Source organism: Aulonocara stuartgranti, assembly GCF_965226115.1.
Source record: "Aulonocara stuartgranti genome assembly, chromosome: 7".
NCBI classification, from domain to species: Eukaryota; Metazoa; Chordata; class Actinopteri; order Cichliformes; family Cichlidae; genus Aulonocara; species Aulonocara stuartgranti.
In genome coordinates, this window is record NC_138945.1 from 10,644,480 (window position 1) to 10,662,548 (window position 18,069).

General features: G+C 38.3%; 2 protein-coding genes across 3 annotated transcripts in view; one reads left to right on the forward strand and one right to left on the reverse strand.

Moving 5' to 3' along the window:
• Positions 1 to 1,755: 1,755 nt before the first annotated feature.
• Positions 1,756 to 8,224, reverse strand: tsnaxip1 (translin-associated factor X interacting protein 1). Of its 2 annotated transcripts, none has more exons than XM_082540539.1 (10): positions 7,868 to 8,224; positions 7,628 to 7,709; positions 7,305 to 7,442; positions 7,112 to 7,205; positions 6,011 to 6,207; positions 5,563 to 5,704; positions 4,585 to 4,748; positions 4,385 to 4,498; positions 3,997 to 4,106; positions 1,756 to 3,704 (listed from the first exon to the last, which is right to left on the reverse strand). In XM_082540539.1, the coding sequence occupies exons 1-10, from the start codon at positions 7,921 to 7,923 to the stop codon at positions 3,605 to 3,607; spliced, it is 1,197 nt and encodes a 398-aa protein (XP_082396665.1). In that variant the 5' UTR covers positions 7,924 to 8,224; the 3' UTR covers positions 1,756 to 3,604. The 2 variants fall into 2 exon arrangements, with proteins under 2 accessions (XP_082396665.1, XP_082396664.1); XM_082540538.1 differs by having other exon boundaries at positions 1,757 to 3,704; positions 7,628 to 7,736.
• Positions 8,225 to 8,568: 344 nt separating this feature from the next.
• The window catches only part of ranbp10 (RAN binding protein 10), a 42,861-nt gene continuing 33,360 nt past the window's right edge, over positions 8,569 to 18,069 (forward strand). Inside the window, exon 1 of the mRNA XM_082540531.1 lies at positions 8,569 to 8,918. Coding sequence (XP_082396657.1) covers positions 8,720 to 8,918 — 199 coding nt within the window. The 5' untranslated portion in view covers positions 8,569 to 8,719. The remainder of the gene's footprint in view (positions 8,919 to 18,069) is intronic.

Below are 18,069 nucleotides of genomic sequence, written 5' to 3' on the forward strand. Positions count from 1 at the left end.
ACAGTGAATTAACAATAAAAACATAAAACAGGCCTGATGGTACTCATACTGAACTTGAATTAAAAGCCAAAGTAAAAAAGTGAGTTTTAGATGCGATTTAAAAGACTGAATAGACGAAGTACGAATCTCCTCTGGCAGATTATTCCAGAGTCTGGGTGCTGCTACTGCGAAGGCCCGATCTCTATGCTTCAATTGAGACCTTGGTTGTGCTAAGAGCATCTGGCTAGAAGATCTCAGTGCTCTTTGGGAGTCATACATGTTGAGGAGTTCGTTGAAATAACTAGGCGTCATATTATTTAAAACTTTAAAAGTAAGTACACGAATCTTAAAATCAATACGATATTTTACAGGGAGCCAGTATAAATTTGCTAAAACTGGAGTGATGTGTTCCTACATTCTAACACCTGTTAAAAGACGTGCAGCAGCATTTTGGACTAACTGCAAGCGATGAAGAGGTGAGTGTTGAAGACCCAAATAGAGAGAATTGCAGTAGTCCAGTCTAGAGGTGATGAAGGCATGAATAAGTGTTTCTAGGTCTCTTAGGAAGATAAGGCTTAGCTTTGGCAATTTCACGTAACTGATAAAAACTTGTTTTCACAACTGTGGACACTTGCTTCTCTAATTTAGAGGAGCTATCTAAAAACACTCTGAGATTCCTTACAGTGTGAGAAAGATGAGAAGCAAGAGGACTGAGGGTATCAGTTAACTTGTTCAAAGGGGCATGAGTTCCAAAAACCATAACTTCAGTCATATTTTCATTTAGTGTAAGAAAATTCTGTGTTAACCAGTCTTTAACATCATGTAAACAGTTAAGCAAAGGCTGCAGTGGGACAAAGACACCCAGTTTCAAAGGGAAGTAAATTTGGATGTCATGAGCATAACAATGAAAGGGAATGTTGTATTTCCTAAAAATAGATCCCAAAGGCAGCATGTATAAGGAGAACAGAGTTGGACCCAAAACAGACCCCTGTGGCACACCACAACACATAGGGGCGGAGGAAGAGGAGTATTGCCCAATTTTAATAGAAAATGACCTCTTCGATAAATATGATTTAAAACAAGATAAAACCGTGCCTTTTAGACCAACTACGTGTTCAACTGTGTCAAAGGCGGCAGTCAAATCTAAAAGGAGTAAAACAACAGAGCAACCTTAGTCTACAGTTAAAAGAAGATCATTAAAAACTCGTAAAAGCACAGTCTCAGTACTGTGACGAGATTTAAAACCAGACTGGAACACTTCACAAATGCCACGAGTGTGTAAAAAGGTCTGAAGTTGCTTGAAAACAACTTTTTCCAAAATTTTGGACATAAAAGACAGTTTAGAAATTGGCCTGAAGTTAGAAAGCACATTTGGATCAAGATTTTTCTTCTTAATAATGGGTTGCACAACAGCATGTTTGAAAACAGCTGGTACACAACCTGATGACACTGAAGTATTTAAAATAAAATACCAGGCCCAATGACATGAAGAGTTTCTTTAAGGAGGAGAGAAGGAAGAATATCTTGTGGGGAATTAGACTGTCTTAAGTGATCAAGTACTTCCTTCAATGCAGAAAAGGTTAAAAACTGCTGAAAAACAACCGAGGTGGATCTAGGTCTAACACTTTTTTCCATTTTTTCTCTGCACATCGGCGTTTGCGTCTGAGAGCGCAGGTGGTTTCATTCAGCCAAGCGGGTGGTTTTATCAGACCTACATTGCACAAAATACGTTTCGATAATTAAATAAAATATACTAATTTGTTTGAGTTTTATTCAATATAAAGGGTTACTGTCAGTTGCCAGTTCTTGGATTCCTTATATTTGTACAGTCAATCAAAAGGCATTTAAATGCACACTTGATGAATACCACTGACACAGAAATAAATAAATGTATTTTCCTACTATTTTAGTTAATTTCTATAGTTAGCATCTATCTATCTATCTATCTATCTATCTATCTATCTATCTATCTATCTATCTATCTATCTATCTATCTATCTATCTATCTATCTATCTATCTATCTATCTATCTATCTATCTATCTATCTACTGACTTATTTTTACAAATGAAGTGCAGCTTATATGGGTTGTGAACTTTCTTAGAATAAATCCTTGAGATTATATAATAACCCAGTTAATATCAGGTCATTAGGGAATCTTTTATTGAGCCTTAGGTTGCAAAGCATTTTTTAACAGTCAAAGAAATTTTCAAACATGCTATCAGCATTTGAAATATAAAACTGGCAGAGAAAGGTGCTTATCTGGGGTGGACATATTACCATTAGCAGCACATTAACTTATCTCTTTCTGCAGAGCATGGGCTACAACGTCACTGAGCCTCACCGCTTTCCTTGTTTTGGTCCTGCAAGAAATTAAGTTTACTACATGTGTTGCTATCTACTCTCAAGCTATAAGTAACACATGTTTAAATACTTAAATTCTCCCATTATTAGGCTACACAAAACTGCCTGATTACATCAACCCCAAGGTGCTGAGGACCTGTGCTAGCCAGCTGCCTGTGATCCTGAGTCACATTTACAGCCAAAGTTTGAAACAGGAGATGATATCAGTGTTAGGGAAAACATCCTGTCTAGTTCCTGTACCAAAAACCTCAACACTATTAAGAATTTAAAGCCTACTGACCACTTGCCATTACATCATATTTAATGAAGATTGTCGAGAGATAAGTACTGTCCAACATGAAAACATCTCGTGACCCTCTGCAGTTCGCATACAGAAGCTACCAGAAATATTAACAAACATGTCCACCATCTCCTGGATTAATGATTACCTGATACATGTAGACAAACTGCAATTTGGGAGACTGGACGGTACAGTACAGGAGCTCCAAAGGGAACTGTGTCATCTCCATTTGTGCTCACCTTGTACACCTGAGGCTTTCAGTACAATTGTGGTCAATGCAATCTACAGAAATACTCTGACAATTCTGAGGTTGTTGGTTGTATTAGTTGTGGGTGGGAAGAGGAGCACAGAGCACTACTGGGTGACTGGACTGGCCTGGGAGGATTCATCTGCTTCCAAATGTGAATAAGACCAGAGCGACTGTGATCAACTTCAGAGGAAAGAGGACAACTGACCCATGTCTATCCTGGGATAGGATGCTGATGTGGTGGAGGAGTACAAATACAGAGGCATCCATATCAACAACAGGTTGAACTGGAAGACCAACACAGAAGCTGTATCCAAAAAGAGGATGAGCAACCTCTACTTCCTAATGAAGAGAGCAAAATGAGAGTAAAATCATGGGGATTTTCCATCAGCCAGTTGTAGTGAGCACAATGTACTTTGCTGTGGTGTGCTGGAGAAGAAGCGTCAGAGCTGGTGACTTGGATGTTGTAAATGAATGTATTTTTTTAAGCAGGCTTCTGTAATACAGAATAAATACGATACGAGTATTTCACTCACTGTTAGGAAAGTGGTTTTAAGATTTGATGGTACATTTTCCACTGAATTGTCAAGGAACTGAAGGTAAAGCTTGAAAACTCACAGGTGGTCTCAGTGGCCACAATTTTTAATATTTAATTCAGCATCTTCACAATTTTGATCACATGTTGTGAATTACATCAAGGCTCAAACTTGAGACCCCAGCCACTAAACGCAGGCTCTAAGAGGAGATGGGATCACCACTGTTGCCTGCTTCACCTTGAGATGAGGCCAAACGTGGATCCGTTTCCTCTCCAAAATATGTTGTCCTCTGGGCCTCCCTATACATATGAACACACACATATATACACATGGCTCTCATTTGACAAAGTAAAACAGAACCAGACAGAAAATTACTCATAACCTTCAAGGCTTATCTGAACTGATGGTATAAGGCTAGGCAGTAGTGTATGCTGCACATATTTTAAAGCCCCTTGAGGCAAAATTATGACTTTATGCAGTATAAATAAAACTGACTGTGTGTGTGTGTGTGTGTGTGTGTGTGTGTGTGTGTGTGTGTGTGTGTGTGTGTGTGTGTGTGTGTGTGTTTCAATGTATATCTATTTTTATCACCTAGACTCATGGACAGGGAACATGTTGCTCTCAGGGGCATCAGAGGTGACTGGTTCCTCTTGTTGCTGGGACTGAATGTGGCTTTGCTGCTGGGACCCACTCTCATCAGTCTGAAAAACATTTTGGTGGCAATGTTGGTCGTTACTTTTGCTGAGAAGATTGATCCAACTTTCATATTTGTCAGTTTACGATGACATTTGTCAAGCTGTCTCTATTGCTGGAATAGCAGTATCGAGCTTCTGGACCCTAATTTATTCATATTTAGGCTCTTTATCAGCTTTATCAGGTGACATTTATTAGATTAGAGACAGATAGTGACACACACATTACATTTATTAGAATATTCATAGAATTGAAAATCTGTTCAAGTTCTACATACGTAAAGTACCTGGACAGAGGTTGAGACGTGTGTCTTGGCCTGCATGCTGCCTCGTTTGTGGAGTTCCAGCAGTGTGTCATACTCACTCTTTAACTGATCAAAGTCATCCTGGAGTGTCTTCAACTTCACAATAAAAAGAAAAAAAAGTCACCAAAGACTGTTGAGATGTTAAGTCATGAAGTCTATATATAGTATCCAGCATGAGATACCTGAAGCTCGGTGCGTTGGTGTTTCTGTTCAAGGGCGTCCCAGTCACACTGGGGCACAACACCCCAGTACTCTGCGTTCATTCTGTTCAGTTCCTCCTGGGCTTTCCTCAGGTCTTCTCGACACACCTTTAGAGCGAGCTGCAGTTCCACAGGATCCTTCCAATCTAAATGGAAACACATGTAAGAGCATGACACACTTCCCTATAGACATTTATATTTTATAAACATAAAAACATATGTTTTGCTGAGCTCTAGAGGTTACTGTACTTGGGTTTTTCAAATATAGATAATGTTGGGCCTTTTCCATCAAAGAGGTTTTCAAACTTTTTCTGGCATGCCCCACACCAGAAGCTGATCACACGCTACCATCTTTTATCAATTATTTAATAATAATAATACAAAAAGTTGGAAAGTAGTGAAATAAAACTCAAACGAACAGAATTTGCAAACTACTTCTGCAATTTTTTCAATCTCAAAAATAATCTTTTTTATGGAGTTTAACTTTAACTTTCAAATGCAAAATATGGAGTTTAACACAGTTACTTACAGAGTTATTCTCCATTACTACTATAGTTACAGAGAGTCTCTAGTGAGTCACTGGAAATGTTTCCTAAGGAATACCATCCAATAAAGATACTGACAGTTTCAACGTTTAAACAAATTATTATTTTCAGTATCACTTAAAGGGTATCAATTGTTTTTCCTTTAATTCCATCGTACATATATTGTTGCTATGGTGACTCCTCATATTAACCTTCAAATCATTTGGTCAGCGTGTGAGAAAGTAATCCCTTTGATAAATAAAATAAAATAAATTAATTAATTAATCCCAATAAAGAATATGTTATATTGTCTTAAAACCATACATGTTTATTTTGGGAAGAAATCACATCTAAATTCACATTTAAAAAAAAAAGGACCTTAAGTTATTTTCAGTTCACTGTTAACTAGTTAAAGATGTAATAGATGTTGTTATACCTGTACTTTTGTCTGCAGAACGCTGCTCCTTCACACTACTTCTTGTCATGTCATTGAGCTGCCAAATCAGCAACCTGCGAGCATCACGCTCCTCCCGGTACTGCAGATACTGGTCAGACAGTTCTGACTGCAGATGATCCACCTTAAGAGGAACAACAGGCAATGGGGTGACTGATACGATAATTGATGGATGCATTTCCTTTATGCGCAGGGTTGTGTGTATGCTTTCATGCCCTTAAGCTTTTATGCTTTCATAAAAGCTTTCATGGCCTTAAAAGTCACATGTCTTGATGCATTCTCAATCATCCAGATAAATAAATCTCCAAAAGTTGATTCTGTTCATCTAGACGTAGCGTTTTCAGTGGGAGAAACGTTTTGTCACTCATCCAAGTGACTAAAAGTCACATGATTAATTAAACAAAAATTAAATTAAAAGTATGCCATTTACCACTGCCTGCACTGTCTTCTCTCTCTTTCTCATGGCTTCAATCTCCTCCTTTAGCTTCTGCTTCTCCATTTTCAAGGCAGCAATCTCAGCCTGCTCCTCTGCCCAGCGAGCTTGAATCTTTCTGTCACATTCCTCTGTCACCAGCCTCAGATGGGACTGCAGTGGTTCCAGCTTTTTGATTTGTTCTCCCTGATGAACTGAAAAGATGTATACAATGCATGCATTACAACAAATAATCAACTCCCTGATATAAAGTCTTTATACAAAGAAAAGCTAACCTCTACAAACTTCATCTTTTTACTGAATAGACAATTAGTTTTAACTAGGTGAGAATAACATGTTGAAACCAACTCTTTCTATGCTACAATAGAACTTATCATTTTACTGCCTACACAAACTGCTAGGACCTTTTAGAAGGCTATTGGAATCTAGTGGAATCCTTTCCACTAATTTTATTAACTTCTTAACCCAGATTTGCTCTCACAAATGCTGAGTTGAATCCTTAACAAACAACAAAGAAAAGTGTATGACTATGTATAGGATGATTTAGAAGAAAACACTCAAAAGTGAATGGCAAAGAGACAGAATAGTACCTGGAGAAGACTCAAAATTATTAATATAGTTACTGAATATTAAAGTCACAAAGTTTTGAGAAATTAATTCAGAATAATACTTTTTTTTTTTACAAAGAAATATATTGCCTTACTTTGCAAGGCTGGATGGAACCACGCTGGTTGCTGTGTATTATGACTGCAAGAAAGGGCTAATCAAATTATATTTTTCTGTCTCTAAAGAGATATCTACATTGTTGTTACTATTATACACCCTCTCTTTGCATGTTCATTTGAACCAATAAATTTAGTTTGATGTAAGACATTTACCACTTAGATGTGAGAGAATATTGATATTTATGTATTGTAAATATAAAACTTTAATTTATTTAATTCTATACCCAAAGGTTTTATTTTTCTGTTTTTCCCAAAAACGTTGTGGGACGCCATTTCTAATCTGCTTCAAAACCTTGTCAAATCTGTTATAAATTGTTTTTTTAAATAGCATTTTTATAAAATCTATACAAATCAGACTAGCTTTCTCACTGACCAAAGGTGTTTTCATATTCCTTTTTAATGGCAGACAGAAGGGGTTGGTAAGTTTTGAAGGCAGTGATGAAACATTCAAATGCATTGCGGTAGACCTGTAGGCAAAGTAGAGTAAGATTGTAAGTACTTAGACTGCAGCAAGAAAATACGTATATATCTTCTAAACATAAATACAATCAACAAAAACATTTCACCTGAAGTTTCAGCTCCTGAAATTTTGGCTCATGTGGGTCGATAGTATGAAGCTCCTTGCTCACATAGTTCTCCAGCTGCATCAGAAGTTGTGGCTTTCTGTTTGGGCCAGCATAAAAGTAACTGCCTCCTGTCCAGCACTACATGATTGGTCACACAAAAGCACACACAGTACTGTGAAAGGAACTTTCCTGTGACACTGAAAGATAAAGTTTATAAAGATGACATGAAGTTCTTAGATGATCTTTATACCAATTAAAAGACTTTAGATGTTGGCAGGACAAAGTCAGATTGCTGTTTGTGTAATGTTACCTGATTTACGTACCTTTCTCGTTGCACATGGTTGGACAGATACACCACCAGCACTTTCCTCTTCATGTCCTTCCTCTGATGTCTGGGCTGTGTAACTTTGTAGATTGTATTCATATGTAAGTCTAATATGCAAACAACAAAGTCAGTCTGCCTTAAACGTACTTTAAATAAGCTTTGAAATACAAATGTATTTATACATAAAAACAAACGTAGCATGATTTTTGGTGTAAATGGAAGTCATTTCATCACTTGCCTTGTTTTTTGTGACGGTGTTAGAGGTGGAAATTTTATATCTTTGTTTGGTGACATTTATAGCTTTGATATAAGGGGTAGACAATAACAAACACTTAGCCCGTTTGAAACTGTTGTATTTCGTCAGTTTAACTCAATGAGATCGGCTTTAGCGTCGCACAGCACAACATTTGAAGCAGGGTTTCCATGGTAACGACGACTGACTACGCAACAAGACCCCACGTAGTTGCCCGGTGTGCGCCTAACTAATTTTCAAAATGGCAATGATTTTATCTGCTCAACTCAATCATTAACTTTGATATATAATAACTAATATATGGTAACGTGTTTTATAAAGGCTATTTCACATATCTGCTATATTAATTACAATATAATAAAACTTAGTAAACAACACAGTGTTTTTATGAACAGGCACATATTTCGCCGAGGAAATAACACTGCTATTAATACTGTAAAAATACCCTTTAACTTACAAATAAATACAAGTTTTACCATGTAAAGTTCAAATTTAAATTATATAACGTTCTGAAAACGTGTGTAAGTTTAACAGACGAAAACTACATTTCCTAGCCCCTATCTCACTGGAAGGCCCTAAACCCGTCTAACAGTAGTGGAACTCTGTAGTCATTTCTAGTGACATTAGCATAAAAGCGAGCGTGCAGCTGAACTACAGTACCCATACGACACTATTTCAGCCTACAGTACATTCTGCTGCTTATCCGGGGATGTCACACCGCTGCTATTTTCTCCCCTCAGTCCCTCTCACTCTCAGCCTACAGCTCCAGCGGACTGACACTGGGCTTTGGATAGAAAGAAACGAACAATAAGATACAAAAACAGGAGGCCAAAAAAAATGACAGAGCTCGGAGCGGGAAGCCTGCCGCTGGGAGATCCTGCTTTTAATTACCAGGAGCACGAGCTTAACGAGAGGCTGAAGCGGCTTTACCCGGCTGTAAACGAGGAAGAGACCCCTTTACCCCGATCCTGGAGCCCCAAGGATAAATACAGCTACATTGGGCTGTCACAGAACAACCTACGGGTCCATTACAAAGGTTAGAGACCTGCCTCATCACTGATGGGCCTAAGTGTGTAGTCAAAACAGCAGTTCAAATCTGTCTGTGTTGTTGCCGAAGGGGGGGGGGGTCTCTCTCTCTCTCTCTCTCTCACACACACACACATACACACTCAGTATGCGATTATGTTGACTGTGTATGTGCGTGTGCAGTCCTGGTAAATCTAGTCTGAGCTGCCTCTCCTGTCCTGTAACCTTGCTTTGTTTCACGAATGAGCAGAGGAATGCCCAGATGGGTGACAGTGAACTCGCTAACCCTGGCCATCGGTCTCATTACCGTCACACTGAAATCTTCAATATCATGGCTCTTCTTTGTTTATTTACTGTTTATGACGTTACTGCTTTGGAGTAAACTCACTGCATCTGACGTTCTCCTCGCTTTGTACTGGAAGGGGACACTGGTAGCAGTAACGACGCATAGTTTATTGGCAAACCCCTGTCTAACTTACGGGAGCTTGCTAACAGAAAGCTGTTAACCAAACACATTACTTAGCCTTGTGGCTAACTAGCTAACGTTAGCCAACTTAGCTGTTCCTAATATTGAATTGAGGACAGTAGGTTCCGAGGTGGACACCAACAGAACTTGTTGTTTTCCAGTGCAGTATCAGTTGAAATATTAACGCTGTACAGTGCTATAGCAAACAGGATAAAATGGCATTGTTTTGTGTTTCTCATGTGATTTCAGAGCAGTGTTCTAGAAGTCTTTTCCAATCATTTTCCCGTCCACCTCCATTCAGATCTGCGTGCCCCGAGCCTAACAACAGTTTCAGGTCCAGTTTCTAGCAGGCAACAGAGGTGCTGCCGTGAGAGGAAGGCCTCTGCGCATTACATTAGGCCAAAATGCACCGTTCTGGTAATAAATCCGGAGTATCGACGGGCTCTGGCATTTTAACGTTAACAGCAACCAGACGGTTCAGTCAGTCTTTCATTCAGATGGATAAAAGCTGACAGCAGGGCTTTTAGCCGTCTCAATTTAGCAACCACCTATATCAAAACAAGGTGACATCCGTGTGACGGCTTCTGTGCTGTTCAGACAAACCCCCCCCCCCCCCCCCACACACACACACACACACACACACACACACACACCAAAACAGGAAAACACTACAAGACTTTAATCACACACTGTGAAAAATCCCAATTGATAGGCTCCTTTGGGCCCCGTGTAGAAGGTGAGAGGATACAGGCAAGATGTGTAATTCAAAATTAAGGTTGTGTAATCCATTTTGTGAGGTTGATGGAGTGGTGGTCCTACAGTTTGGAAACAGCAGGGAGGGCCTCTTATTTGTAGACTCGGGCCTAATGCCAGATACAACCGCAGATCATTTAATGCATAATTGATCAGGTCCCTGCTGATGAGCAGTTGAATATGAGCTTCCATTCAGTTTATCTGTTATGTTGAGAATGTTGATTTACCTTTTGCTATAATCAGTGCTGTTAAGATAATTGTATTCTAGTCTAGAATTACCTAACAGCTCTGGCACTGGCTCAAAGTGGTGTATTGCTGAGGATGAGGGGGGGGGGTTCTTGTTGAGGTTATGTTGGACATTGAGTCATTATGTTTATGAAAGGTGCACAGATTCAGTGACACTGCACTATTGTTAAGGCATGACATATAAATAGGTTTGTTCTGGAGTGTGTGAGATATTTTTTTCTGCTCCTGGTTGTTCCTGCTCTGTTCCCTCACCCTTGTGGTTTGGATGCTATTTTGACCAGCGTGCCAATTTTCTCTGTTCAAGGCCATGCAGTGTCTACCTAGTCCTGCTGCGCACTGACAGAGATTAATCCTCGCAGCCTCAGCAGCAAGATAGATACTTAAACAAACTTAATTACTTTGTACCAATAAATGCAGCAAATGGTGTTAATTTTTACACCTTATGCAGATGCAAAGATAATTTTATCATTAACTTAGAAATAAAGAGAGGGTTACAGTTGCATAGTAGGAATACATAGTAGGAATAAATCTAATGTTCTGTAACACACCCTATAGCGTTTTCTTTGCACTTTTACACACATAATAAATTCAGCTGCACCCTGATGAAAGACCAAGCTGTTGACTAAGGATTTTGTTGGAATACTAATTGTTTTGCTGTAGATTTATGTTTTATGACTTACAGTAATCACAATGTCAGTGTACCAAGCAAACTTTTAACTGAGCAAAACTTTTCGCAAGCAAATAGTTTCAAAAAAGTCAACTAATCATTTCTTTGACCTTTGAGAGAAGCACTTTAATATATACTGTGAATAACCATAACAAGACTGACGTGGAACTAAAGGAATAGTACGGGATTTCAAATTCACATACTTTACGAAATTTAGTTGAGCAAAAGGAAAGCATTTATCTAAATAGGATCATGATTTTTATTAGGGTTTCATTTATTTCAAACTGCAATCCATTTGTTTGAGCCATGTTGAAATTAAAGTGCACAAATAGAGAAACCTACAGGCTGCACTAGATGCTGCTGTGGAATAGTCGCAACTAAGGCCTCAGTCATTCTCTGTTGTGTACAGACACTAAAAGCTGGAGTAGTAATTGCTGTTATACGTCTTTGAAATCAGATGATAATGACATTTACGTCACTTAGACCCCAGCGTACCTCCCCATTATTACATAAATGAACTGTGGTGTATCACATCTTTGGTAAGCTAAGTTCAGTTCCTCTAGCCACACCCAAGCCTGATTACTGCCACACCCATTTTCAATCAAGAAATCACTTAAATGGGACCTGCCTGACAAAGTGGAGTAGACCAAAATATCCTCAAAGGCCAGACATCATGCCACGATCCAAGGAAATTCAGGAACAAATGAGAAACAAAGTAATTAAGATCTATCAGTCTGGAAAAGACTATAAACCCATTTCTAAAGCTTTAGATGTCCAACGTACCACAGTGAGAGCCATTATCCAAAAATGGTGAAAACATGAAACCGTGGTGAACCTTCGCAGGAGTGGCCAGCCGACCAAAATTACCCCAAGAGTGCAAGATCGACTTATTCAAGAGGTCACAAAAGAACCCAGAACAACATGCAAAGAACTGCAGGCCTCACTTGCCTCAGTTAAGGTCAGCGTTCACGACTCCACATTAAGGAAAGTGACTGGGCAAACATGGTCTGCATGGCGGGGTTCCAAGATGAAAACCACTGCTGAGCAAAAGGAACAAAAAGGCTCGTCTCAGTTTAGCCAGAAAACATTTTGAAGATCCCTAAGACATTTAGGAAAATTTGTGGACTGATGAGAAAAAACTTAAACTTTTTGGAAGTTGTGTGTCCCATTGCATCTAGTGTAAAAGTAACAGCATTTCTGAAAAGGAACATCATACCACCAGTAAAACAGGGTGGTGGTAGTGTGATGGTCTGGAGCTGTTTTGCTGCCTCAGGACCTGGAAGACTTACCGTGGTAAACTGAACCATGAATTCTGTTGTCTGCCAAAACATCCTGAAAGAGAATATCTGGCCATCTGTGTGACCTCAACCTGAAGCACACTTGGGTTTTGGAAGAGGTCAGTGATCCAAAACACTCCAAGTCCACCTCTAAATGGCTTAAGAAAAACAAAATGAAGGCTTTGGAGTGGCCTAGTCAAAGTCCTGACCTGAATCTGATTGAGATGTTGTGGCATGATCTTAAAAAGGCGGTTTATCATGGGAAACCCTCCAATGTGGCTGAATTAAGACAATTCTGCAAAGATGAGTGGGCCAAAATTCCTCCACAGTGCTGTAAAAGACTCCTTGGCCATTATTGCAAACACTTGATTGCAGTTTTTGCTGCTAAGTGTTATTAGGTTTAGAGGGCAATAACTTTTTCAAACTATTGTACACGAACAGGTGTGTGGCAACTACACCCATATGGAAAAGAAATAGAAAGAACTTATAAAAGACTTGCATAAGATGTGGCCTACTTCATATAGTGAATCATATAAGGCTTATATGATTTACTCATGAAAGTGGACACTTTCTCATTACTTTCATATATTGTTTTAGTAAGTATCCAAAACGTACAAGTTTCATTTATATAATTTTTCAAGGGATCTTATGTCTGGTTTCACTCTTGTATGCTTTTCATACAAGTTTCACATAAGACAGATGCAAACCTTATAAGATTTATATACATCTTTTCCATATGGGCATTCTTCCTTGAGCTTATTCCATAGTCACTCCTCACCACCCTGGTGTTATCCAGAGCCTCAAAAGCCTAAGATGACATTACTGTTTATAGTTTGGTTGTCTGCATAGGTGGATTTGTGCAGATTTTTGTGGAGGCATACACCCTGCATACTTTACTAGACAAAGGCCCTGAGTCCACTGTACAAGGACCTAATTGCTCATAATTGTCCGAAGAGCTGCTCCTACAGGACAACTTGAACTAGCAAAGTCTATTAAACACAGTGCAATTTTAGTGGAAAATCACAAGGAAAGTTACTGGAAGATACAGAAGGTAGAAATCTTAGATAAGAGTTCATTAAGGATACACTTCGCCGTCATTTTCAGAGGTTATTTGTTATTGCACTGTACATTTGTGCAGTGAGTCTACTAAAGGGTCTACTAAAGGTTTTATATTGTTTGGTTTATATATTTGGTTTATATTGTATTTGATCTGCATACTCAGGTATTTAAATACTTTTGACATATTTTGAACTGACACTTTTAAAGACAAATTTGTTGGTATTTTCAGAAAGACCTAATGGTTTGTTTTTTACATTTTGATTTAACTTTCGCTAATGCTGATTTTCTGATTCAACTCAGAGGTTGAAAATTTTCAATTGTCTTCTTACGACAGGTGACATGTAAATATTTACAGCACTGTTTAGTTATAAAATGAGCATAATAGCCTGCCAAGCATCATTATGTTACATGTTTCAGAGCCTATATTATGCTAACTTTTGTTGCCATCACGATGAAGTCATGGTAATTGGAATTGGCCGAAGTGGTCCAAAATGAGTGCCATCATAATTTTTTTGAAATTTCCAAATGCACCATGAAAATTGGGACAGCTATGCTGCCCAAACTCTATGTATGACAGAGTTGGAGTTGGCTCTGGCTCAGGAGGTTTAGCAGGTTGAATAGCTGGCTTGTTGCCTCCTTTTACTCGTTGATGTATATTTCATTGAAGATCTCGGAATGCCGGCTGCTACCAGCCAGGAAGCCAAACACATTTATGGTAAATCTGCTTTGTCAGTGTGTGCTAGAAATTGTGCCACAAACCAATTTAAACTCTAATATTGTTTAGTTTTGGTTTATTGCCTAAGAAAGAAAGGTGTAAATTCTCTAACTGTAACAAAAGTAAAGTGAGTAAAGGAAATGTCATTTAGTCACCATCTAAACTTGGTTAAAAATGGATAGAAGATGTGTAATAAGACATACGGTAACTGAAAATAAGTGTGTATATATATCACGATATGTGGTATTTTTTTTATACTTTTGGTCATTATGCTTCAGTATGAAGTTGCATCTATATTGAAACTAGACACCTGTTGCTTTCAAACTAGAATTATTGTGATTTGAAAAAGTCTGAGTAAGTTCAATCCAGTGGTTCAGTAGCTTGTAGAACAACAATACCTTAAAGAATTGTTTCCTGTTTTAGTTCATTCTCTAATATCTAATATCAATTTCTAATATGTACAACACAAATGAATGCTCCAGACCAGCAAACTGCCAAAACATCTGCTTTCATAAAGATGTTCATGCTTAACGATTAGTTAAACCAGTTCATTTGAATAGCAGCACTTGGCTGCTACTTGATCTCCTAGTTCTTAGGGACCGTCAAGGTTGTACTTGGTTTTTCTGTAGAGTCATAACTGCCTGTTCTGGCCTTACTTTGGAGCTTTATATGACTGGAATACCACAGTCATGCTACTTTTTTAAAAATTTCTTTAGCATAAATACAATTGTGAGATACAGAACTCAATTGTTAGGCTATAAACAAACTACACATCAATTGCATGACGTTCATATAAACACTACTAAGAACGTGTTTTTAGCGTGATCAGTTGGTGCTGAATTTCCCTGAAGTCTCTAGCCTTATTTAGCCATTTATGTGCTAACACATGTTCATGTAATACCTTCAGTTTACTTCTGTGTTTTAAGAAAAAAATGTGAAAATATTTAAAGCATCTCGTTATCATATTTGCAGCATCTAAACAAAAATCTGATCCAGAAAATGGAACCAGAAATGAAAAATCCTGTCTCATTTATGAATTTTTAAGACTCATTCCTGCAGCACACTAGGAAGGACGTGATCTAGATACAGGCTAAAATTTAGTTAGTTTCCTTCTCTGCTCATGCTCAGCTTCTCCACCAAGTTTTGTTAACTTTGACCTGCATAATCCCGCTGACAGAAAGGTAGATAAATCGCAATGAGAACATACCTCTGCCTCAGCTCTTATCTAGGCAGAAGACACATAATTAAAGTTCAGAGATTAATGTTTTCAAAGGTCACGTGGCCCTAACCTTTGTGCTGCATTCATGTATTGTCAGTAGAATGGTAACAATGTTGTTATCTCATAGTATATTTGTAGTATATTGCTAACTTAAGACAAACAGGTTATAGCATCTTTAATTTGAGATTTTATTTAACTTTAACTGTATGAGATTTTATCAGCATTCCCATCAGATGGGAAATAAAGTAACTTAAAAATCCTTAATATCACTGACTTGGAAAAATACCATTTCCAGATTTCCATTTATTATTAACTAGGCCATCATATCTCTTAGAGGCCACAGTGATGAAGTGCTGCTGTGTAGCATAATCTGCCTCAGGGAGACCAAAACAGAAGATACAAACCTTTTAGCACAAGTTCCAGGTGTATCTGTGCACACAAACAAGTAATATGTAGCCTTGTGCTGTATGGCCACATGCCCAAAGTGTTATATTCACTTTTGTTTTGACTGAAGTATTTTCTTAGTTTAGACACATTTGATAACCAATGTATTAGTCTATACCAGTCCAAAAAAATTTAGTTATTTTTTAGTAAGTTAAATAAAAGATGTAATCAAAGAGTCTGAACAGGAAAGCAGCTCTGAATTCATGTTTTTAATACCTAGCAAGGTCTGTAGCTTAGTAGTATCATAACTGAGTATATGGTGGCGGTGTTGTCAGCTAGGGTCTAATATAAATGGCATTAATTCCCTCATGAAGTCATATAAGAATTTTTGTACTTCCTCATAGGGCTGGGCGATATGACCAAGAATTCATATCTCGATATTTTTTAGCTGGATGGCGATATAAGATATATATCTCGATTTTTTTTTTTTTAAAGCCATAAGTTAAGAACAAAAAGAGAGTTCTAGTCACACTGTGTCCCAGATGTGGGCGCTTTTATTTACATACAGCGTAGATGTACATGAAGAAATTATTCAAAAATAAATTATCAGCATTTATTAAATAATCATGGTCCATAAATAAAAGAAAACAATGTTTTTTTGTGCATAACAAAAAGCTCACAATTGTGCAGTCAAAATGTAAACTAATAGACCCTGAGCATAGTAACAAAGAGACAGATTTCACAGCTGCACCACGTCTCTGAACAGGTGCCGTTTGTGGTCCTTATACACACACAGTACGGTAATATTACGTTGAAGCACAGTACGTATCACTCCGCGAGGCTCCTCCCCGGTAGCCCTAATCCTCCAAGACAATCCATCAAGCGGTGCAGCTCCGTAGCTTAGCAAAGTCATATTAAAACATTTTTTGACAGATTGCTGAGCGCTGTATACCACATAAAATCGGTTCGCGGTCAGTAAGCACAACCAGAATTCATACATAAGGCGCACTGTCGAGTTTTGAGAAAATGAAAGGATTTTAGGCCGTGCAGCCCCTCCTGGCTGCATGTCGTTAGCGCGGTTAGCTCGCTAACACGTTGACGCCGTCCAGCCCCACGCACGGTAACTCGCTAACGGAGATTTTCCGCTTTCATCTTGTCATTGCCTGCAGGTGAAGCTATGGGGGAGGCGGAGTTGTGTTCAGTGAAGGAGAGGCGAGGCCGAGTAACGTTGCGTAGAGACAAAAGTGGACGAAAGAGAGGCAAACCTGCGGCTCCACAAGTATAATTATAACGTAACATAGACTATATCGATATAAACGATATTGTCACATCTTATATCTCGTATGAAAATATATCGATATTTTTAAAAAACTCGATATATCGCCCAGCCCTACTTCCTCATACTATAAATAAATCCTCAAATGTTATTATGATGTTGACATAGTGATATGGACTCTGCTTCTTTTGACACTGTGAGGCATTTAGCAACGTGTTGCTTTGGTCTTTGTTGTGCTTGCTATTATTGAACAGATAGATTTTGCACTTTGCCTCTGCTAGTGGTCAAAAATACACCCTGGAGGCAGACTGCTGATATTCTAGTAAGCAATTAAGGCCACACAGTGCTGTGGGTGAAGAGGAACAGGACATTAACAGTTGCTCCTTCAACTCTTGTGGAAAGGTTTAAAGTCGCACAAGAGCAGAAATGTCTAATACTGCCAGGGCTTTAATATTAAATCACATGGCCTTTCATTCAAACTTTACAACACTGTTACACTCTAAGTTTCTTATCTAATACAAATAAAAAACCACAACGGCCTAATCAGCATGAATCAGCATGAATGCAGAATTATAAACCAGACATTTTGGTTAACGGTAGTAACCATCTCACATACCCATTTATGTAGTCCCAAAGAGACCTGCTGGCCTACTGAGGTCTAAAATTAGACTACTGGCTGACACACACACAAACACACACAGACACGCACAGGCACGCCAGTCACATGTGTAAACATGATAGAACATGCATAGTGGATTTGTGGGTCAAAAAAGATGCAAAAATGAGTGTTAGCGAATGTCCTGTCACTTTGTGCTTCCTAAAAAACACTAATGGGCTAGCATATGTGGATATTTTATATAGTGTTAATGTAATTCAGACTCTAACATGCTTTAGTTCATTATTAATTATGGCACTGTGATCTTTTAATAGTGTCATAGTTGCACCCTTATTAAAAAAATATAAAACAAATATCATTAAAAGAGTTAGGATCACAGTTAAAGAGGTGTTGTTACTGTAAACCTATACAAGTGATGCTATACTAAGAGTATTTTACAGAGTATTTTTTGAAAAAATGAAAACACATCGAGCCAGTATATTT

What these genes read in the sequence shown, in the direction of transcription:
- tsnaxip1 (XM_082540538.1), bottom strand. Translation starts at nt 7,923, where the DNA reads ATGTCACCAAACAAAGATATAAAATTTCCACCTCTAACACCGTCACAA. An exon ending in ACACCGTCACAAAAAACAAG is followed by an intron (nt 7,737 to 7,867) that starts GCAAGTGATGAA and finishes TTTGCATATTAG; the next exon opens with ACTTACATATGAATACAATC. An exon ending in GGAATATGAAAACACCTTTG is followed by an intron (nt 6,208 to 7,111) that starts GTCAGTGAGAAA and finishes ACATCTTTTCAG; the next exon opens with TTCATCAGGGAGAACAAATC.